Below are 22,837 nucleotides of genomic sequence, written 5' to 3'. Positions count from 1 at the left end.
GAGATTCTGAATGTTTTTTTGTTTTGTTTTGTGTTTTTGTAGCAAGAAACTGAGTAAGTTTCCAAGAACACTGTTCTAGAGCCCCTTGAATCAGAAATTTGCCTAAACTCAAAATAGTATCACCGGTAATAAAGTACTAAGAAGGATCAGGCTAGAAGCAACTATCCACACACAACGGGCTAAACCGGCCATTCCTCAGGATGCTACTTCTCCATTTCCCTGAACTATGTAAAGAAGTGCAAAGAGACTGACAGCTGTCAGTAGAACACACCGCGCTACCTTTACCTCGCCCTTGACAGGCGGTCTTCTCTTAAGCACACACGACCCTGTGTGCACGGAGCTGCATGCACTGCCTCATGTCCCGAGGTGGGCACCATTCCTTCTCGGCTGCACTGAAGGAACCAACCCTGAGCCACTGCCATCGGTGCCACACGGAAGTAACCTTCCCGGTGGGGTCCAGGGCTGGTTAATACAGTGATGCTGGCGGCCACAATCCAGGATTTGTTTGGGGGGGGGGGGCAAAAGCGGTGGTGCCATCAATTTCACAACTATTAAGGTAAAGAAAATGTTCCTATGAACTCTGTACTCAGTTCAATGTCCCTCACAGCCTAAGGCTTTGTACTGACGAACCACCCTATTCCTAGGAAGACTAGCGGGCAAACAAGAGTACAATCAACTTGTAAATCAATATCTGGACCCTTCCAACCATTTTCTCCTAATCTCTGGACAAACCACTGCAGTCCCCAAAACGAAGCCTCCTACCCCCAAATCCACTGCTCTTGTCCCACAGAGCTCCGTGGTGGCCAATCTTCTGGGGAAGGGTGGGAGGCCCACACGAGACGGCAGCAGCAGCGAACGCACTGTTAACCACACAGACACAGGAGATGGCCAGATGGGCTCCGATTCTAGACTAATTCTGAAGACCGTCTCGGGGGTTTTCTGAACAGGCCCTGGGGCCCAGCAAGTTCTCCGGGTGCGTCCGATAGAGTGGCTCTGCCCCAGAGATAACTACAGCGGGGAGCTCCAGGCAGATAAATGAAGACGAAGTGGTCGCAGGGGCACTATTAGGAAAACAAAGTCATTGGGAAATCGAGCCCTCCAGGTATGTGAGGAGGAAAGAACCCCGGTGCCTGAGCGAATGCGCGGGGCCCTCTGCACCGGACACAGAGCGCAAGCCCTGGGCGACGGCCAGCACGCTGGTGTCACTGTGGTCACTGGCAAAGCCTCCCTCCTCTGCTTCTGAGACATTTTGTCTTCCTCCCACGCTCGGGGCTGGTCTTGGCCACATAAAGGAACCACGACTGGCCACTCATTAATAACTGTTCAAGCTGTGTGATAGTGAGAATGTGTGCTTTTGTGTACGCCTGAAATTTTCCATAACATTTTTAAAGTATATATATCTCCTGAAGCAATGACACCCTAGTAGAAACAAGCACACGCAACACCCAGATCTTGGCAGAAGAGCAAGGCTCCTTGGAACGATGGCGGATTGTGGGGCTGAGACGGGGAAAAGCAGGAAACACGGTGATCCTGAAGTATCTTGTGGAGCCAGAAAGAAAACCGGGCCTGGAACATTTCAAACGGATACATGAATCGCCACGGAAGTTCTCCATTGTGGCCAATGCTAGAAAAATTTGAACAACAAAATAAATGACATAGTATCAGATTATAACCTGAAGTATTCAAAGCAAAATCTACATGAGTCCACACGGATAGAAATGATGAAACCGCTTGTGGGAAAGAGACAAATCTTTCTTACAGAATTCCAATAGGTGCCTCCCTCTGCAGCAGGTGGAATTAAATCCTGCCTTCACCTCTTCCTCGGGGCAGGCCAGATTTAGTGACTTGCTTCCCAAGAATAGAACAGGGAAAGAAGAAAATAACTCCACAGAGGAGGAACCTGACAAATGCTACCTTAAGGAAGTGGTGAACGTCACCAACAGGGATGTCATGTGGATGCTGTGATTCCTGACAGGATGTGACGTGAAGTGCCTCTCAGCTCCCTGGTGTTCTTTCCAAAACCAGGACCCCCCTCAGTCATGAGTAAAACAACAGAAAAAGCCAAACAGTGAATATTCAACAAGAAACCTGGCAAGTACTGCTCAAGACCCTCAAGATCATGGGAAATGATCAAACACTCAGAAACTGTCGCAGACCAGAGGAGACTAAGCAGACATGACAGCCAAACGCATGGTGGTGCCTTGGGCTGCATTCTAGAACAGGAAGAAAACATTAATGGGTTGGGGGGGAACCTAGTGAAATTCCAATACAATCTCAAGTTTAGCTTTTAAAATTCTTAATAAAGGAAGAAAGAATAAGAAAAGGGGGAAAAGGCGAGCAGGCTGACTCTGAGATCACCAGACCAAATGATTCTCTTTGTTCTCAGGAACAGTGAATTCCTTCCGCCTGGCAGGTGACAGTTACAGGTGCGGAGGCTCCGCCTTAGTGCCCTACAGATAGATGGTGCGCAGCAGGAACTGCCCACAGATTTCAGCTACAAAAACTGTGCAGAAATTGTTCTGTGGAAGAAGGCAAAAAGTTGAATTCTTCCTAATAAACTGATTTAGAGAATCTAGACCAAAGGCTTAAAAATCCCAGTGATATCTGATCCCTTTCGTTTTTCATAAAATCTTTGGGATGCTATCAATTTCACAACTATGTATCCCTACAGTGCCTAACACTTTCTACTCTCCCTCACTAGAAAGAAAAATGTAACACCCTAAACGCAACATAATTACACGATGAGAACCTGGGTATGCCAGAAAGGGCGCCAAACACCACACGGGGCCATGTAAACAGCCTGGGCGCAGCGGAGGGGCAGCCAAAGCCCTCTCCAACTCTGAGAAGGACCAAGGTAGCACTGTGACGTCACTTTTGTAAACACGCATGTACTTTAAACAACACAGTCGGTCATGTTCAAACTTTATGAAAAGCAGTGTAAATAAATGTAGATGTAATCAAGTACTAAGTTTTTCAGTCAAAAGTGAACAAAATAAAGAGCTGAGATTTAGCAACAGTATGAATCCTAAACCCCGTTATGAGAGGCATAGAACGAATTGGTACCCTATGCCTCTTAAAAATGGCAACCCCAATTAGGCGTAGATCCCCAAAAGTATCTACTCAGAAACAAGAAGGGAGAGAACCAAACCTTCTGAAAACACAAAAGGAATGTGAAACTCAAGTTCACCGTCCACAAAGGCTGAGGTTTTAGCTGTAGGAACCAAGACTGTCCAGGTCAGCGCAAACAGCAGTCAGGGGTCAGGAGCAGGTCCCATCCTCTCCACAGTTGTGATGTCTTATTCAAAGTCGTATCAAATTCACTTCACGTATGAGAAAATTAAAAAACATTGCCATACCCTCAGATAATCACTGTTAATTAAATGTGGGGACCATATTCTGAACTGCTGCTTTTTCCTATTCATACGCAAACATTACTGTAACCTAAAACTGGAACGTGGCACAGACTGTTTTAGTGTGTTTGTGTTTTTTCTAGTTAACACAAATGCTTTATTGCAAACCCCTGAAGCAATACTTGTCTCAGATCATTTCAGACTTTGGAATGCTGTTTATCTCAAATGACCCCTTTCACCTCGTGGGTTCTAGGACAGTACCTATGATCAAATACATTTGCATTTTTGCAATAAAACATAAGGATGCTCGTACTAAGCGGGATCATCAAAGATTATAAAGAACTTCATAGCCATTCAGGTTAGGTTTTAATTCCAAATAAATTACACTAACAAATGTTTGGATACACATAAAAGCTTAAATATCTTTCCATAGCACTTCATAAAGATCTGACTGATCTTGGCTACATGCAACTCTGTCTATAAAAGCAGTATAATTTATTTAACTAACCCCCTATTATTTTACCAGTTTCATAGCACTCTAAACACTCCAAAGAACATTCTTACCCTCATGTGTATGTGCACTTGGATAGATTTCTGTAGGCTGAAACCCTAAAATGGAACTAATAAGTCAAAGGGCAGGCGTATCGGGAAGTAAAAGGTTGTGCTATTTATACCACCAGCAGTAAACGCAAGAACCAATTTCCCTACATGCCACTCCCTCGCTGCCTAATCAATCTTACAGCGGCTGTAAGTAATCAATATCAGGTAAATGGGGTAGATGAAAAGAGTAACACTCTCGCTTTCCTTTACATCTATTTTATCACTGAGGTAAAGTATCTTTTCGAATGTTTGTTATTTGAAATGTCTTCTTCAGCAAACTACTCATTATTCCTCTGAGTCGGTGACTTGTAAAAAGCTTTTACACCGGGTGGGGCAAAAGCAGGTTTACAGCTGCTCATATGGAAAAAGATAGAGCAATTCATAAACAACAGTACAAGAATGAAGTCTGTGTTTTGTGTACTCACAACTGTAAAGCTCCTTTTGCCCCACCCTGTGTACTGGAAAAGTCTCTTCCTTTCCTCTCACCCATTACAAACACTCTTTCTGAGTGCGCCTTTTGATTCTACAGCACTCTCTTTTCCTATTTTATGAAAACTCATTTTCGTAAGTTTTAAAAATAAATTTACCATTCCCTCCCTTTATGGCTTCTGAGTTCTTAGCCACGCTTTAAAATGCCACCAGTCCGAGATTATAAAAAATATATTATATTCTGCAGAAAGCTGTTCACACAGCAAGCGCCAGACTGACACCCTTAGAAGCCTCTGCTCCCAGGACCGGCCCTCGGAAGGCACCTGGAGACCTGGAGTTCAGGGGGGTTCCCACCATTTCCACAGCGGGTTAAGAGTGACTCGCCGTGTCCGAACTGTGCACACAAACAGTGGTCTGTGCTGAACACCTGCCTCCCTTCTGGAGATCTGGAATGCAGGCGCACGTTAGGCAGGAGTGCCAACGCGACCGACACCACACAAAAACCCTCAGCACGGCATCTCTGTGGAGCAGCCCTGGCAGACGGCACCCCACACGTGCCGTCCCAGGGCACTGCTAGAGGAGTTAACACGCACGTCCTGCCCGACGCCCCTGGGAGAGGGCCCGAGGAAGCCTGCGCCTGCTCTCTCCAGACTTGGCCCCTGTGCCTTTCCCCGTGCAAACGAATGCTGGCCGAGTCCTGTGAGCCCTCCCAGCAAATCGCCGAACCTGAGGGGTCTGGGGGGCTCTGACACACACATCTACCTATGTTTTCTCCTAGCTCTTATAATTTTGCTTTCTGCATTCAAGTCTTTATTATTACTGATTTGAGAGAGACAGAGAAAAACACTGACTGGCTGTCTCACTCATGTACGCATTCTCTGCTTGACTCTAGAATGAGGCCTGACCCGGGGTCAGAGCCACCGCCGTGGTGCACAGGGCCACACTCTGACCACCTGAGCCACGTTCCAACCTGGGCTCGTCTTTAATCCAGCTAGGATCTTTACTTATTCATTTTTGGGGGGTGGGGGGAAGGAGAATATGGGAAACCTAGTCTTTTGTGGGTTTTTTAATCTTTTTCACTATGAAATTAAACATTTAGAAAAATGTACAAAACATAAGTGTACAGTTTAATGAATTATTAAAAACACCTACGCCACTACCTACCTAAGTCAAAAAAAAATTTTTTTTTTTGAAATGTACATACAAGAATCCCTACTGGGCCCTGGCGGTATGGGGGGCTGCCTTCTCCTTCCTTTCCTCTAAAGATAAATTAATCTTTAAAAAAAAAAAAAAGAATCCCTACTGGATTCAGAGTCGGAGAGGACGGAAGACTGCCGTCACGTAAAAAGCACGGTGTTTTAGGGACTCGCCTGTGGTCACAGAGGTGACCGGCAGTGGGGCAAGAAATAGGATGGGCTCTGCTGACCGGCACCACGCGACTGTCTACCACAGTGGCCCCACATTCTACAGGGAACTGTGTCCTGTATATGATGCCACAGGCAACCCAGGTGGAGAGAATCACCAAAAAAGTCACGAGAATCTGTCTCATTCAGGGGTATTTAGGAAAAAAACATAAAAATCAATCAGAAGATCAGAAAAGAACACCAGAGGAAGCTGGTTACTACAAATAAGAAGATACCCCAAAATATGTCCAATGGCGGTTCGTCACCCCACCACCTCCAAACGTGCCCTGCTCCCCCCAATGCTCCCACCCTCCAGGCTCAGCACCCCCCTTTCACTGGGGAGCACTGACTCCCCATCTAGGGCACTGGTTCACACCCATATCAGAGCACGGTGCTCACAGGTAAGAAAGATGAGGCAAGGATATTGTACAGGTTTACCACACACGTCCATGGTAATTATACATGAAAAGGGTAATATCTCCCCTGACCAGTGTGGCTCAGTTGGCTGGGCATCGTCCCACAAAGCAAAAGGTCACCGGTTCGATTCCCAGTCAGAGCACAGGCCTGGGCTGTGGGTTCGGTCCCAGTAGGGGCACCTATGAGACTGATGTTTCTCTCTCTCTCTTTCTCTCTCCTTCCTCTCTCTAAGAATAAATAAGTAAAACCTTTAAAAAGAAAAAGGATAGAATCTGAATAAGCAAGCAATTCAGAGACAAGATATACTAAATCACACATAAAAAGATGCTCAATCAGACGGATCAGGAACATGTAAAATCAGCACAACGATGAGCTACAACTTCACACCTTTCACAAAACTAACTGCACCAAATGTTGGCAAAGAAAAAAAAGAGGGGACAAAAGAAGTACTTGCATCCCTGCTGAGAGGTGCGCCCTGTCACCTCTGAACAGCAAACCGGGGTACAGGTGCCGGGGCACAGGAGGCGCAGACCCTTTCCCTGGCGATGCTGCCCTGGGTCACATACTCCGGGGCTGCGCCACTCACAGTGACCCAGTGGTCCAGTGTCACCGGTCAGCAAAGAAATACGGAGCAGTTCTTCCTTCGCCGAGGAAGTCGCACTAGGGTAAGAATGGTATGGAGTTCACAACGGTAGTTACTCAACTGACCTTCTGCCCGAAGGTCCCCGTTTACGAGACGCAACCCCTCAGCCCTCAGAGCACACTTCATGCCTCCCAGTCCTGGAGAAAAACTCTTCCAAGGGAGAGACAAGCAAGCAAGGCCCGTAAGAAACTGCTCTCAGCCACTGGTCAGTAAAAGCAAAAAAAAAAAGGGGGAACAATCTAAAAGTTAGTCAGTGGGAAAATGAATTTAAAAAATGGAGGCATTTATTTTTTTAAAAAACTGTGTATTTACATGCTTAAACTTCATCCACCTTCAAAGTACTCTCTATCTGACGCAATACACCTATTGAGACATTTTTCGCACTGCTCAGAACAGTTTCTGAACATGTCAATTTTGATGCCTTTTGGTGCTTCTGCCAGTTTTTTGTTTCACCTCTGCCACATCAGCAAAATGTTTCCCCGTCAGCCCTGCCTGGTGTGGCTCCCTGGATTCAGTGCTGTCCTGGGAACTGAAAGGCTGCTGGTTCGATTCCCAGTCAGAGCATGTGCCTGGGTTGGGGGCCAGGTCCCCAGTTGGGAGTGTGCGAGAGGCAACAGATCATTGTATCTCTGGCACATCAATGTTTCTTCCCCTCTCTTTCTTCCTCCCTTCCCCACTAAGTTAAACAAACAAAAGCTTTGTTAAAAACTCACATGGACCAACATGACAGTCTCTAAAAACAGTGAGAGCAAACAAAGAAAGTTACAGAAGGATACGATCCCTCTTATGTAAAGTTTTCCAATGCAATGTGTGTATATTGCATATGATCCATACATCACAGGAGTGACAACTTCCGGGGGAAAAGGAAAGGGAAGAAAAGAAAAACTTGGAAGGATTAACAGGGAGCTTGAATTGTACCTGTAATGTTTATTTCTTACAAATAAAATAATAGATCTAAAGCTCATGTCAACAAATGTAAAGATCTGTCAAAGATGTGTGGGACATACATACATGTTCTCGAGGGACATACATGTGTATTCTTGTGGGACATACAAAGAGGAGTCTCTATACTTTTCTTCATGTTTGAAATATTTCATTACTTTAAAAAGAATATACGTATACACCATAATAATCACCTTATGACACAACTATATAAAAAAGGGAAAGAAAATACACCAGCACTTTTTCTTTTTTATACTTTCACATACCCTTTGCATATTCTTCAATAAAAATATATGCTTTAGAAAAATAATATACACAGCAAGTATTTTTAAATGTTTGCTTGTCTGAAACCATGTTTGCTTGAGGCCATGTTTCAAAGATAAGGAAATAAGTTTAAATCACAGAGTTTTAAAGCTCAAAAGGAACCTTAAAGAATACCGAAGAGCAAAAAGAACATTTACTATGGAATGCAAAATGGCACAGCCACTGTGGAAGACAGTTTGGAGGTTTATTACAAAACTAAACACACTCTTACCATGCAGTGCATTCATCACACTCCTTGGTATTTATCCAAAGGAGTTGAAAGCTTACATGCACACAAAGACCATACGTGGATATTTATAGCAGCTTTATTCCGAATGACTAACAGCTGGAAGCAACCAAGATGCCCTTCAGTAGGTGAGTGAATAACTTGGCGCATGATATCAGAATATTATTCAGCACTACAAAGAAACAAATAATCAAGCCATGAAAAGACGAAGAAGAATCTCCCAGGCACATCACTAAGTGAAAGAAGCCAATGTGAAAAGGCTGCACACTGTATGGACTCTTGCAACTTTGTAACCCTCTGGAAAAGGCCCGACTATGGAGACAGTTAAAAGACCAGTGGTTGCCAGGGCCTGGGAGGAGGAAGGCACAAAAAGCAGGAGCACAGGGGATTTGGGGGCAGTGAAAACACTGCGTAGGGCATCACGGTGGATGTAGGCCATTACACAGTCGTCCAAAGAGATAGAAGATAAAACACCCACGGTGAACCACAGTATAAACTGTGAACTCTGAGTGACTGCGATGTGTCAATGTACGTTTATTCTTGGTTTAAAAAAAGAAAGGCCCTGTTCTGGTGAGTGATGTCGAGAATGCAGGAAGCTACTGCAAGGTTGGGGGCACCAGGTATGTGGGAAATCGGTGCCTCCCTCTCACCTTCGTTGTCAACCTAAAACTGATCTAAAACATAAAGTCTTTCAAAAAAAATTAGTCTCAAAAAAAAACATCAAAGCACTGAAAATCTTAAATCCCAAAACACAAAAAATCCAAATTAGATTATGTCAACTGTTACATTGGTGTAGGAAAAAGAAAACTGCTGAAAATGAATATATGTATTCGCTTTCCATTAAGTAAGTCTCTCATTTATGTTACTCACCTGTCTTTAGCTCTCCAAAGTGAAAGGAAAGACATCCCCTCTGCCCACCAGCCACGGCTTAAGGACTTCACTTCAGTGTCCTCCACCATGAGCCACCGATGGTTCTGAAAACGTGTAATTATTCTTGGGGAATAAAACTGTGCCCATAAATCACTCACTCTCCAGATGTCTCCAAAGAAAAAAACCACAACTTGGAATTCTAAGTTAAGGAGGAAAGGCCATTTTCTCACAGGGTTGCAAAAGGCAAATACTGGTTTTTCACTCACATCATCACTTAAGGAAAGAAATGTAAAGAAAAAAAGCAATAAATCAGTTTCCTTAGAGGTGTCATGTTTTCGTGACACCTTGAACATCAGAATACTCCTTGCAAAGTGTGCGAGAAAAGTATACACTGTCAAAAAGAACAGGCGAAGGACTATCAAAGAGCGAGCATCCCCGCGTGGTGGGATCTGAGGATTCTTTTGGGGCTCATTTGTTTAATTCCACACTGTCACTAAGTTACTTCAGGAGCATGAATAACTTGTGTGATCGGACTAAAGAAAATGGTTATATTTCAGGATGACAGGTGTCAGATTTTTTTAAATTGCTTAAATTTTCTACAAAGAATGTTTGTTTGAATATGAAAGTAAATTTTAAATTACAAACCAAGTGAGAGCCCTGAATCGGAAGCCGCGATTGAAGGGAAAGCTGAACACACCTGGACCACCACCTACTGCACCGTAAGTCGGTCCACAACCTAAAGCTGCGGGGTATTTCGGGAAAGATCTGTCAGTTACCACAGCAACATACTAGACTATAATAGAGCAATTTCACAAGGAAATATTCTCCCTAGTGATATTTACTGTCTTTCGGTTCACACATATGTAAACACATTATAGTCACCAAGCAGTTGCACATGGCCTTTTGAGCCTCAAAAATGCTACTGCCTGTGTTTATGCGTGAAAAACTGGGGCTCCGGGTCGGACGGACTCGCCAAAGGTCACCAAGCCAACGAGACAGGGACTTGTAAGTTAAACCTAGAAAGGTCCTTCCCCGCCAAATGCACACTAGACACAGTACCTCCCTCTAAAGTACTATTTTTCCTAAAGTAGATAACACTAGCTCCAACTTACAGACAAGGAAGCAGAGCCGAGAATTCATGAAGAATGTTGAGCAAGAAGATTACAAAGGCAGAGGAAGCGGCAGGGCCAGGATGCAAACTCCAGGCAGTCTAACTCCAAGCCCAAGGTTCCTTCTAGCATGCTAAATGACAGCAGGGGCGAGACGAAGACAGTGAGAGGTGACCCTCAGCCTTTCGGGACAACCCCGGACAACATGACTTAGCACCCTGGCCGCACAGCCAATGTTGCTGGGACAGGCCCCTCCCCCAATCCATCCCTTCTTCAGGTTCAGAGTGGGGACCCCCGAGGCAACTGTGTGTCTGCACCTGGAAGAGCATGCTGGGAGTCAGCCTGCTCTGGAGAGAACACAAATCGGAGAAGCCAGTCTGCAGAGAGAATGGCACAGAGGCGCAGGGAGAAGCTGGGAGGGCTGGATGACTGCCAGCCCTTCATTCCAAACCCCTCTTGCAGGCCCCTCTCGTTTCCATCAACGCCCTGATGCTGCACAGTAAGTGCCTGGTTTTTGCTTAAGCCAGCTCACAACTGGGTCCAAGTGCAAACGGAAGATCTTTGCCAAGAGGGAAAAAAAAAAAAAAGATGTACTTCTAGAAAAATACATTAAAAATTAAGCAGCCAGCACATGCCTAGGATGACTATCAGATCAGAGAGGAAGTCCTTTCTAAGACTCTAGCCTCAAGGGACCTTCACAACCGTGCATCCCATTCATTCCCCAACTGACATCGAAACTGAGATTGCTCGTTAAGTATACCGTATGTTCCTCCGGCCCAACGTTTTTTAATTTCTTATTTATTTTTATTTTTACAGAGAGGGGAAGGGAAGGAGGAAAAGATAGAGAGAAACATCAATGTGTGGTTGCCTCTCGTGCGCCCCCCACTGGTGACCAGGCCCACAACCCAGGCACGTGCCCTGACTGGGACTCAAACCAGTGACCCTTTGGTTTGCAGCCTGGCGCTCAGTCCACTGAGCCACACCAGCCAAGGCCTGGCTCAATTCTCTTTGTCAACCAGCCCCTCAACCAGGAATGCTTCCCTACCATCTCTTCATCTCCACACATCCAAATCCTCCCTATCTGAAGTCCAGCTCCACTCTAACACGCTCCACACTTACACAACCCACCATGGCCCTACAAACTCTCACACACCTTTCTACATCTCTCCTGCCACCTGTTACCTTTTGGCGTACATTATGCAACTACCCAATCCTCCCTTCCCTGGACTGTAACAACCCTCTGAGGTGTGCCCTGAAGCTGACTGCAGCCAACTCCCTTGCTTGCTCCATCCATCTCTAGAGCTCCCCAAGCTGAGAAACTGTGACGTAAATCTCTTGGTATCCAAGCCCTTCACTCAATGCCTTGCAGACAGCAGTTGCTCAAATTCCTGTTGAAGGCAGGAAATCTTGCTCCTTCTGCATTAGAAAGGCTGACTCCCCCATTTACCTCCCTCCGTCTGGGCATTTAGAAGCTCAGACAGCTAATATCTACAGCGAGGGAAAGAAGTGGATTGGTGGCAATTTATTACAACTGACAGCACAACCTCTTGGAAAGGGGACTGTCTGTTTTATGATATTACGATAAGTGCTTAGGGTTTTGTTAGTAAAAGATGAGGAAGAGGAGGAGGAAGAGGAAAAGGAAATTCCAGAAGGTCCGATTGTGTGGCAGAAGTGAGCTTTAAATCAGGAGGGGTGAGGCAGTTGCCGCAGAGAAAAGGAGAGGAGAAAGGGAAAGGCGGGAGAGAGGGAGGAGGAGAGAAGCAAAGGGAAGAGGACCAAGGCTCCACCACAAGCCTCCAAGGGTTAACTGAATTCCTGACCAGCGAGACAGAGGATTCAGGTCCCAGATGACCTGGGTAGAACCGAAACGCCCTTCTCAGAAATAAGAGCCCAGAAGCTGAGAAAAGCATAAGTCAACTAAATTATAGGAAACTCACAAAAATTAGATGTGATGGGGGAGGATAAATACCTCTGAACTTTTACAACATCTGCAACTAGGAGCGTGAGGCTGACACTATGAAGAATAAGGAAGCTCTAGCCGGCATCTAGAGGTTGTATGTAACACAATCTTTTCTGGTAGGTAAATCCTGTGAATTATAATTCTCATTAGGTACTAACCGGTAGTAAAGCCCACATCACCTATTGATTCCTATATACCATTTTAATGTACTAAATGCCCCTCCAGCTAATAAACACTTGGCAAAATCCAAATGAGGTCGGCAGGATACTTCTCTAATTAGTAATGCTTAGCGTTGTGATCTCTCCTCCTTAGTTTTTAAGTAGAGGCTTGCTGCCTCCCCCACCGTTTCAAAAGAACCCCTGAACTGCAAATGGACGCAAAGCGGAGAATGTCAGGAAGTCCAGCACTAAACGCAAATACTGGGTCCAGCACAAATACGCCCCTTTTGTATTACAAAACCTTTTATCCCCAAATCATAAGCATGTAATTTTGTAACACAACAATATCACACTCAAACACACCATACGATGTTTTAGGTGAAATGTTCAAATTAAAACTATAAATTATCACATGCATATTATCGCCCTACCACCCACACTCAAGCAGGCGTTGCTTCTGCTCTACCCCATATATTAAGTCAGAGGTGGGAAGAGGATCCATTCCCAGAAAGAGACGATCCATCCGGCGAGAGCTGCCTCCTTCCCGCCAGGGCTGCCCAAGGAGGTGACAAACAAGAACGCTTGCAGACAATGAGGTCCTGAGCAAGAGGTCCCTGCTCACACAGACCCTGCTGGCAACCCTTCCATCCAGAAACATGGCAATCAGGCAGGCCATCTTCCTGTGCCCTAGCCCACCGTTCTTACTCCCGGGGCCCAGGCAGATACTCGCCGCAGAAGCCCCTGCATCAAGATGCACCAGTGACCATACTCTCTGAGCAGGGAAGGGGAGTCTTTCTTCTCCTGCCACTTTGGAAGTCCTAGCCACCTGCATGTGTCAGGCTACTTTAAGTCCCCTACCGACCAACCAGAACAGCCCACAGCATGGCCACTTCTCCCTGCTCACACATCCCACCCCCGATGCCCCTCTTCCCCTACCACTCACACGAGGGAGGGAAGAAGTCACAGGGCGAGCGTGGCAGGGTTGGGCCAAATGAGGAGACAGCGGCCCACACCTGCACCCCAAATTTACTGAGTAAGTGCCAGACTCCAGACACACTGAGGTCCACAAACACCCCCATCTCCCAAGGAAGCCCTTTCCCCCAGGACCGTAGCTGGCAGATACCCAGTTAGATATCAGTGTTAGTAAACTGATGAGCGGAGAGATTAGCTTATGAAAGCGGCTTGGAGGAGACAATGCACACTGTGAAAGAATTCAGTCTGCATAAAAGTCAAGTGTATGATAATTAAGATCCACCCAAAGTAGCAATAATTACTTAGGACAATGCTCATCTGGATGTGTAAACTCCAGAGTGTCCTTTAAGTCACTATTTAAATCCCAGTCTTTGTGGTTTGACCTGCTTGCCTTTGCTACATCAGAATGACATTAACACATCTATCACAGGCCCAAAAGCTTTAAGAGGGAAAGAATCTAAGACTGAATAAACAATGTCTTCATTTCTCTTCTAACAATTCTAAACAATCCTCCAACCTCTCAATTTTCCATTCCTCTGTAATGGAATGAAAATATGTACTGAACCAAAGGCTGATCTGAAACCAAGCTGAACTTTGGTTTATAAAATACCGCATTCATTCCATCTGTCGAAATTCCACCTAAATGAATTAAGGCATCAAACACCACCATCAGCAACATACATACTAAAAAAAACAGAATGGCCCTGGCTGGTGTGGCTTAATTGGTTAAATCACTGTCCCATAGCTGAAGGGTTGTGAGTTCAATCCCCAGTCAGGGCACATGCAATCCCCTGTCTGGGAGCGTAAGGAAGGCAACCAATGCTGCTTCTCTCTAGCAGTGATGTTTCTCTTCCTTCATTCCTCTCTTTCTAAAAAGAAATGTCCTCTGGTGAGGATTAAAAAAATGTACTGGGGAAGGGGAGTGAAATTAGTTAAATTAGAAGACAGCAACAAAATGCACCTTTGGATTAAAGCTACAAAATCCCAGGAACTCACTGGATAGCGAGCTCATGACATCTGAGAATTGCATTCGATCTGAACTTACAGGGTTTCAATCAAAGGACCACCCAGTAACACCCAAGAGTGAAACTGACACCATGCTCTCGTTCAGAATGAAGCAGAACCAAGTGGCTTTTCCATCACGGCGCATGTCAGCATGGCAGAGCGAGGTCTATCCACCGACCAGAATATCTCCCTCAATGCCTCTTTGCATAAGCAAAACAATTAACTCCAAGACGGCATTCCTGGAGCAAGCAAAATCATTTTTTGCGGTTGTGGCAGATAATACCACTTATAAACTTAATAGTCATACTCTTTTTCCTTGTGCACACCGCTAACTAACACCCTGAAGTTTTATCCTTTTCTCTCTCTTGCTAACTTTTTAAACACATGTTTATGTGGTGACAGAATAGAGGCCTCAGGTCTACACAAACGAACATGAACTAACCTGATTCTCTCAGGACAGCTATGGAAGGAGAAAAGGCCATGATCCAGAGGGGAAACTGCCTCCTGACAGCCGATGCATTTTTAAATGCTGATATTGGAAAAGGGCCCACATCCTAAGGAACTGAATCTACTAACCTCTATAATCAACAGTTTATCCAATCCTGACAAAAATCCTCTGGATCACCAACGGTACGTTGATAATACATATGCTATTGTAAAAAGAATCTATTACTTAGAACACCAGGAAAAAAAAAACAATGAAAAGATTTATACTCACACCTACCATTCCTTTTTAAAAAAAGCACTTTTCATTTCTACACTGAGATCTCCTAATTGATGCCCCACTTTGCAAATTCAGAATGAGGGGGAAAATTACAGTGATTACCAAACTTGAGAAAGAGTAAGAAAAGTGTTTATAAATAAAATTTACTGTATAGCCCATACTAATAATTTGAAAGATACACTGGGAGCTATTCACTGAAAACTAAACAACTCTTAAGACCAACACATGTCATCATATATGTACATATGTAAATATCCTAAACATACAAAACCTCAGTTAAAATTAAAAGACAGTACCTGAATTAAACAGGAGTTTCACAAGAATATTATTAGCAGGTAGGTGCACACTTTAACCGAGAATGTGAACGGTTAACAGTCACAACCCTGGGAACCAGTGCCCCCTCCCGGCCCACCTGAAACCCCTGCCTGGTCCCCTTCCTCTTCTTCTCACCTGCTACCTACACGCAGCCCCAGACAGCTGTCCTCCAGACCATCTGTCCAAGGCCATGACCCCGCCTTCGCCCCCACTCTCCCCCAGGCTTCAGAACTGAGGTTCTCACACACCTGCCATCCCATCCACGTGCCTCGGGCTGAGCCAAGTTCTGCATTCTCTCTCCCCGTCCTGATAACAACCCTGTGGATTGGGTTTTGTTGTTATCCCATTTTACAGATGAGAAAACCAAGACCCAGAAGTCAGGTCCCTTGTTCAAGACATTATAAAAAGTGGCAGAGCCAGGATTCAAAGCCAGCTCTGCCTCCAATGCCAGGGGTGTTCACCTCTATTTCAAGAGAGACTCCCTAGATAACTCAATGAGGGTGCCTCAGTAATTCGATCCATTCATTTAACAAATAACTGATTTGTTGAACACAAACCTGTCCTCTCTCTCCTCCACTTCTACCTCTCTACATCTGTTTAGAGTCTACACTCTCCATCCCTCTCAGCTCTCTCAGGTCGATTTCTTGGAATCATCCCTAACTGCTCCTTCTCCTGAATGACCCTCATCTGCTCGGCCAATAATTCCTGCCTATTGTAGAAATTCTAGATTCTACTGCCTCCTTGCCAACTCGGATCCTAGAACTTCTCGTCCCACCGTTCCAATTCAGACCCTAAACTATGTTTCCTATCATGCCACACCCCTGCCTGCAAGCCCGTGATGGTCCTCTCCAGTCCACAGAACGAAGTCCGAGCCGACTGTGCTGGCATTCCTGGTCTCCATCTGCCTTCCCAGCTTCATCTCCCACTGCCCCCACCACCACAAATAATAATAACCCACACGGAGCTGCCTTGTGCGTGTAGTGTCCACGTACATGACACTCACCCAGTTTTTGATAAAGACGCTGAGACTTACAAAGGTAAGGTAATTTGCCCGAGATCCCAAACCAGAAAAGGCAGAAAGGGCCACCTGTCAAACTCCAAATCTTATCCCCTTCCCCAGTACTTCACACAGCCATAGCAACCCCATTCCAAAGTATGTCCAACTTACCAAAACTTTCTCTGAAAACGCAACATAGTCTCCAACCGCTATGTTAGCTCAAGCTTCTGTTCCCTTGGGCCAGAATGCTAGTCTCACGTTTTGATGTTCCCGAAGAACGTATATTAGACATTTCATAGCACACTTTGTATTGGTTTACCTACATTTACAGATAAATCTGTCTCTACATTGAATTCTAAGCCCTGTGAGGACAGGACCAAAAATTAGTCAATGTTGAAGTCTGCTGACTGAATTGATAAATGTGTGCAGAAAACAAGCCATACCCATGACAAGCATCAACCAGAGTCTGGCCAGGCCTGAAACCAGAGATGAGCAACCTGGATCAGACCCTGGCAATGCCCACAATTTTAACATCTATCTTCTAAACAAGGTCAGATGCCCTAGTGCCAACAATTCTCACAGACACTGGTCTTTATTAACTATTACAGTTTATTGAAATCACCAGCAAAACGGAATGGGATGGAAGTGAAAAACTACAAGTAAAAAAAAAAACAAAAAAAACCTGAACTATTGTTATTTTCCATTTTAACGTCCCTATTTGGTTGAGTAACCAACATGTAAATGATACAGGCTCGATTTAGCCTTTTGCCAGAGAGCAGCTCGTTTGCATGCCCGGCTGTCAGGAAGGCAACGGTCTCCGTGAGCCCACAGAGCCACGCTCACCCCCACAGCTTCCCACGCCTCGTCCCCTAAAGCCACCAGGACTCCTGGCACGGGCAGAAACTCTCTCGGAAAGGACCTGACGTGTGCGTTATCTGTCTAACTTCTGCAACTGAAGTTTCCCACGGCTGTGTCACATGGTCACGCTGACCTGGGCCGGTGTGCTTCGAGATTGCAGGCTGCTGCTCCTTCCGAGCTGTCTTTACCCCAGTGACGATCAGATACCAAGGATGCCTTGTAATTACACAGCCCAGAATGTGAAACCACAAACAGGTGACCCAGTGAAAAGTCTCAAACGCTTCCTCCTCTCCGTCAGAAATCTCTACCCACTGCTAAAATACAACTACAATGTCAACTTTTCCATGAACTGGCAGAGGGTAATATTAGAAGGAAAACTAGCTCACATGCCCTGTGTTTAATTTCATTTCATTCTAAACAGTTATATAAAGAAAGAAAATTAAAGACCATAACCTGAAGTAATTCACAAACTACATGTCAGAACTGCCTTTGACAATCAGAACTAGATGTTCTCTATTTTTGCTATCTTACCTCAAACTCCAATATGTTCTGTTCAATAAACAGCAGAATACTGCCACATTTTATATACTGCAGGGGATTTCTTCTAGAAGCTAGCAAGACCTGGGTGTGGAAGCAGCCATGTGGATCTTGTTATAAATTGTGTATTCTCCCTTTCAGAGAGAATAAATAGAGTGGCAGAGCAGAACTAGCAAAGACAGGAATCAGAGCATCCGAGTCCAAGTGGTAGGTAACTCTGTGCCACGCGGGAAGCCCCACCACTGGGACTGTAACAGTAGCAAATTCACCGGGAACAGTGCTGCAAGGCTGCAATTGGGTAACATTCACCAGGAGATGAGAACACACAGTCAGGACTTAACCTCAGCTTGACTCTCATCCTATCACAATACCTGACTCAAAGTGACAACTACATGACATTTGTGAAACAAATTCTAACAAATCCCAGCTCTGGATTATCCTGCTTACCCTTTTCCAACCCTCGCATCGATGATACTCGCTAGTCCAGAAAAATAAAGTAAAATAAGACAACCCTCATAGCCAATTCTCTCCAGCAGCTCCTGCAAAGTGTGGTGACAAATACATCTGAAAGCAGGGTTAGACTGAATTTAAACTTATGACATGTATACCATTTCAAACATAAAGGTAAAAAAATGTTTATTTGAATCTACGGGAACTCAGTGTCACCGGCTACACATCTCTAAACAACAGACCTGGAACTACACATGGCACTACTTCAGCATTATCTACATCATGCAGTCATACATTTTGGCCTTTACTTGTATCTATTTATGTGTCTTCCTCTTTCCCCTCAGCAGTACTACAATTCTTTGGTGTTTCTTTCGTACCCCGCAGCAAGGTCAAATGGCAGCTGAATGTGTAGTTGAATGAAAGCGACATTTGGCAGCGAGTTCAGCAGAGCATCTTGTCACCAGCATGAACTCTGACGGTGGCACCCAGAGGTAACTCTGCGGAGAGACTGGTTACTGGAGGCTGAGACCAGGGGATCCGACTCTGTCAGTGACCAGCTGTGGGGGCCTGGGGACCTAAAGAGCCTGTTCTCCACTCCGTAAAACAGGGGTAATTTTACCTAGCTCTTAGGATTACTTCGGCGAGTGAAAGAATATGTACAAGACACTTAAAATAAGGCTAAAATATTTAAAGGGAAATGCACTGATGTCTCCAGTTTACTTGGAAATGCATCAAAAATGTATCCAGTACATAATGTCACTGAACACACTAAAGATGGTTATGTTAGGTGTATCTTACCATGATCTTCTTTGAATAAAAAAGTAATTATAATAAAATTTTAAAACACGGATCAAAAGATGGGACTGATATGAGATAAGCTAGTAACATATGAAATGTAGAATCTAAGTAATGGGTATATAAATGCTCATTTTCAACTTTTCTGTCTTTTTTAAGATTTTCACAATAAAATATTAGGGAAAAAACAATGCTGGCATCTAGTAGTTTGCTTTAATTATCACTGACTAGTCCAAAATAACAGCCAGTAAATATTCAGACATTTAGCTCCTTTCTTATGGCAGAATTTTAAAATGCACCTTTTTGCCAGCCATCTATCTATCCTTCTATTATAGCCACTCTGAAACTAAAAGTGGTTCATCTGAAACTTCTCCGGCAGTTTCAGATGAACCATTTTTATGTACGTGTGTGACTTCAAGTTAAATTACTCTAAGGCACCGCCTGCCTGCCAAATGTTTAATCTTTCCTGAGGAAATACAAAAATCTAGTCAACAGGTATCCGAGGGCCATGATTAATGATTCGACCAAACAAAACCCTGGAAAACAAAGGATCAGAACTATTTGCTCCTAACTTTTCCAGTACCTGCTGAAGCCTAAAAACTCCTTATCCAGAAGTACTACCAGCACCTTAACAGGTACCTACTGCACAAATATGTCAGCCAGGTCTTACAAACATGCAGAATTTTAGGTGACACCCAATTCTTCCTCTGGTTTTGCTTCCCATTCCGACTGGCGGTTCAGATTTCGACGTGTTCGGCGGAACGACAGGAGCTCAGATACGACGCAGCAGAAAACCTGAGCACGTCAGGCCACGCACTGGGGTGGCCACTATCAAACATACAGAAAGCAACGGGCGTTGGTGAGGCACCGAAACCCGCGTGCGCACTGACGGCGGGAACAGAAAATGGTGTGGCTGCGTGGAGAACAGCACAGTGGCTCCCCAAAAACGGGAAAACAGAAATGGCCACATGGTCCAGCAACCCCACTTCTGGGAACTGCCCCAGAGGAATTCAAAGCAGGATATCAAAGAGATGTTTGTACACCTGCGCTCACAGCAGCTAAAACACACAAGCAACCCAAGTTTCCGCTGACAGATGAAATAGGTAAGAAAATGTGATATACACATGTAATGGAATATCATCCGACCTTAAAAGGGAGGGAAACCCTGTCACATGCTACAACATGGGTGAACCTCAAGGGCATGATACTAAGTGAAATAAGCCCGTCGCACAAAGTCCTGCACGACTCCACTTTCAGGAGTCGCTCAGGCAGCCGAAATCACAGGGACTGAAAGTGGAGCAGAGGCTGCCAGGGGACGGAGGCGACAGTGGTCAGGGAGCTGGCCTCCGCGGACACGGTCACCAAATTACAGTTTCGCAGGATAACGAGAGTTCGGAGACGGAGGGTGGTGACGGCTGCACCACACGAATGGACTCAACCCTACCGAACTGGATTCTGTAAAATGGCTTTGATGGGGAACGTCACAATAGGTGTATTTCACCACCACCACAAAATGGAAGAAATGAGTCGGGGAACCCATCTCCCTGGAGGGCCCGGCGGGGCTGCTCAGCCTGGGAACTGACTGGGCGGTTTTCAGCCCTGGAGCCCTGGTCTTCCCATCCCGCCCAGGGTCGCACCCCGTTTATTCCTGCTTCACAAGGAGCACGCACTGCTCCTGCCACACCAGTTCTGTGTTAGAGGGCGAGGCGCCTCGTCTCTCTAAACCTGCTTCCTCTTTAACGAGAGGATAATTCCTACCTACCTGCCCCTCAAGGTGGTGCAGAAGTAAGACCGTGCACCTAAAGTACCTCTACACTGCCAAGCGCCAGAGACAACTTATGTTTATAGCTACTTACGTATGGAAAACCCAGACGGGGCTGGGACCACAGAACCTCACAGAGCTTGGGACGCCTCCCCTGTGCCCCATCCCAGGTAAAACCGACCTGCACCCCCAAAGAACACCTCTCTTGTTCTCGCCCTAAACTGAAGGGCCGCACTCAGGAAACGGCACCAAAAACTCAACTGAAGGCCTTTCATCGAACCGCCCCAAACGCCATCAGAAACGATCGTACCCCTCCGAGGGAAATTCAACGTGTAGGACCCCAGCGAGGGCCCGAGACGCCCTGGGACTACACTTCCCACAAAGCATCGCGGCGAACCCGGGCGGCGGGCGTGGCGGCCTGGGATTCAGGGTGGCCACCGCTCTCCCCGAACGTGGGTCGCCGTCCCCCGGGAAACTGCGACGTTTGAGGGCGAGTGTGCACGGGCTCTGCTCTCTGACAGCGCTGTCACTGCGCGGCCTCCCCCGCGGCCAGCGCCGCTGCCCTCGCGTCCTTCCTGCTCCACCTGAGTGACCGCCACCTCCCGCTCCCGGCCTTGCCGCCCGTGTCTGGGTGTCACAGAAAGGCACCTTCTCCCTCCCCGTGAAAGCTCTGTTTCTCCGAGTCGCCCCACAGTTGGGACCGGGGGGCTCAAGCGGGGTCGGACGGGGCGGGCTGACCCGACACCACCCCGGGGCTCCGGCCGGCCCGCCGGCCCGGACGCCGCGGGCAGGGGGCTGGGCCGCCCCCACCCCAGAGCCGGGGCGGACCGCGGACCGAGGTGGCTCCGCCTGGGGCTCCGGTTTCAATTTCGCAACGTGACGGTGCAAACCTGAGGCCTACAAACGCCGGCGGCGGCGTCCGGCGCCCCGCCCGCCCGCCAGGCCCGAACGCCCCGGCCCCGGGCCCGCGGGGCCGCCGCCCGCCCACCCGGCCCCGCGCCCCGCCGGCGGCAGCGCGCCCCGGCCCTCCCGGCCTCGGCCCCGCGGCCCCGCGCGGCGCCGTCCCCGGCCCGCGGCCGCAGGCTCGCGGAGGCACTTACTCAGCTCGTCCTGGGAGGCGGAGGCGGCGGCCGCAGCCATGTTGCGCCGCGGCGGGAGGGAGGGGCCGCGGAGGGCGGGCGCGGGCCGCCGGCGCCGGGGGGCTCGCGGCTCGCGGTGCGGCGGGGGCCCGCCGCCGTCTCGGGTCGCGCCGCGCGGCCGCGCTGCGCCCTCAAGGCCCGCCCGCCGCCGCCGCCGCCCGCGTCCGCTTCGCCGCACGCGCCGCTCTCGCGTCCCCCGCGCGGTCGCGACTCGGGCGCTCCCGCAGCCTCGCGCCGCTGCGAGCGGCCGCCGTCTGTTGGCCGAGCCCCGGTGCGCCCGGCCCGCGCGGCGGCTCTGCGGCTCCGCGCCGCGCTCGCCCAGCTCACGCCGGTTTTATATTTAGAAAGAGCTGAGCCATCCTCCCAGCGGCCCCCCGCAGGGCCCGCCGCGCGCCCGCCCGCCCTCGCTCGCTCGCGGATCGTCCTGCCCACCTGCCGCCGCCCGCCCCGCGCGCCGGAGCCGGCCCGCGAGCGCTCCCCCGCGCGGACCCGGCGCGCGGCGGCCTGCACGGGCCACCCGGCCTGGCCTTCCCGGCGCGCGGCGGCCGCGCGGGCGTCTGACCTGAGTCCGAGCCCGTCTCCATGCCGCGGACGCCGCGCGGGGAGCGCCGGGCAGCGAGGCGTTCGGGGGGCTGGTCTCCGCCGGGACGCGCGCCGCGGGCCGCCCGGGGCTCCGCCGAGCTGGGCCCGAGCGCCCGGACCGGGGGAGACCCGCGAGGCGCGGCCGAGGCTCCGCTCGGAACGGTCTGTGGCTGTCACGCTGCTTGCTGGTCCCGACCCGGAGAAGCGCGCCTGTCCGAAGGAAGAGACGTGGCCTCGGAAAAGTGGAGCCGCGTTCGCGGTCGGCGGGAG

The 22,837-nt window shown here is 47.8% G+C and overlaps 1 protein-coding gene across 2 annotated transcripts in view; it reads right to left on the bottom strand.

Moving 5' to 3' along the window:
* ECPAS (Ecm29 proteasome adaptor and scaffold) overlaps nucleotides 1-22,837 on the bottom strand; it is a 97,507-nt gene extending 74,670 nt beyond the window's left edge. The window contains exon 1 of one of the 2 annotated variants that reach the window (XM_053656098.1): nucleotides 22,548-22,837. In XM_053656098.1, the coding sequence (XP_053512073.1) occupies nucleotides 22,548-22,569 (22 nt within the window). In that variant the 5' untranslated portion in view covers nucleotides 22,570-22,837. Of the gene's footprint in view, nucleotides 1-21,946; nucleotides 22,318-22,547 lie in introns of those variants that run through there. The other variant, XM_053656099.1, reaches the window with a different exon arrangement.

This window comes from Artibeus jamaicensis, unplaced genomic scaffold, assembly GCF_021234435.1.
Source record: "Artibeus jamaicensis isolate MK-2021 breed Jamaican fruit bat unplaced genomic scaffold, CSHL_Jam_final scaffold_1964, whole genome shotgun sequence".
NCBI classification, from domain to species: Eukaryota; Metazoa; Chordata; class Mammalia; order Chiroptera; family Phyllostomidae; genus Artibeus; species Artibeus jamaicensis.
This window is presented reverse-complemented; position numbering and strand designations above follow the sequence as displayed.